The sequence below is a fragment of the Sinocyclocheilus rhinocerous genome, unplaced genomic scaffold (assembly GCF_001515625.1).
Source record: "Sinocyclocheilus rhinocerous isolate Xijiao unplaced genomic scaffold, SAMN03320098_v1.1 scaffold3945, whole genome shotgun sequence".
Lineage (NCBI taxonomy): Eukaryota > Metazoa > Chordata > Actinopteri > Cypriniformes > Cyprinidae > Sinocyclocheilus > Sinocyclocheilus rhinocerous.
This window is the reverse complement of record NW_015641830.1, coordinates 13283-14404: the sequence shown is the minus strand read 5'-3', so window position 1 is coordinate 14404 and position 1122 is coordinate 13283. Positions and strand designations below refer to the sequence as shown.

Genomic DNA, 1122 nt, shown 5'->3' with positions numbered 1-1122 from the left:
GTGTGTGTGTGTGTGATGAGGAGGGTGTGTGTGTGATGAGGAGTGTGTGTGAGTGTGTGTGTGTGTGAGAGCAGGTGTGTCTGAGCAGGAGTGTGTGCTGATGTGTGTGTGTGTGTGTGCAGCAGGTGCAGCGGGATCTCCTGCTCTTCGGTGAGCGGCTGGTTTCTGAGATCGAGGCTCTGGGTCGTCAGTGTGAGCTGAGTCCTCCTGTGCTGCAGCGCTATGACGCCTGGGGCCGCCGCGTGGACCGCATCCTCACCTGTGACGCCTGGACACGCCTCAAACACATCTCTGCACAGGAGGGCCTGGTGGCAGCGGGGTACGAGCGCACCTACGGAGATTGGAGGTCAGAACACACACACACTAACACAACAGCACACACACACACACTAACACAACACCGCACACTCATACACTCTCTCTCACACACACTAACACAACACAGCACACACACTCATACACTCTCTCTCTCACACACACTAACACAACACAGCACACACACTCATACACTCTCTCTCTCACACACACTAACACAACACAGCACACACACTCATACACTCTCTCTCTCACACACACTAACACAACACAGCACACACACTCATACACTCTCTCTCTCACACACACTAACACAACACAGCACACACACTCATACACTCTCTCTCTCACACACACTAACACAACACAGCACACACACTCATACACTCTCTCTCTCACACACACTAACACAACACAGCACACACACTCATACACTCTCTCTCTCACACACACTAACACAACACAGCACACACACTCATACACTCTCTCTCTCACACACACTAACACAACACAGCACACACACTCATACACTCTCTCTCTCACACACACTAACACAACACAGCTCACACACACACTAACACAACACCGCACACTCATACACTCTCTCTCACACACACTAACACAACACAGCTCACACACACACTAACACAACACCGCACACTCATACACTCTCTCTCACACACACTAACACAACACAGCTCACACACACACTAACACAACACCGCACACTCATACACTCTCTCTCACACACACTAACACAACACAGCTCACACACACACTCATACACTCTCTCTCACACACACACAC

The 1122-nt window shown here is 50.7% G+C and overlaps 1 protein-coding gene across 1 annotated transcript in view; it reads left to right on the top strand.

Moving 5' to 3' along the window:
• Positions 1 to 1122, top strand: part of LOC107755317 (acyl-CoA dehydrogenase family member 11) — a 13607-nt gene that overhangs the window by 1103 nt on the left and 11382 nt on the right. The window contains exon 3 of the mRNA XM_016572073.1: positions 123 to 346. Coding sequence (XP_016427559.1) covers positions 123 to 346 — 224 coding nt within the window. The remainder of the gene's footprint in view (positions 1 to 122; positions 347 to 1122) is intronic.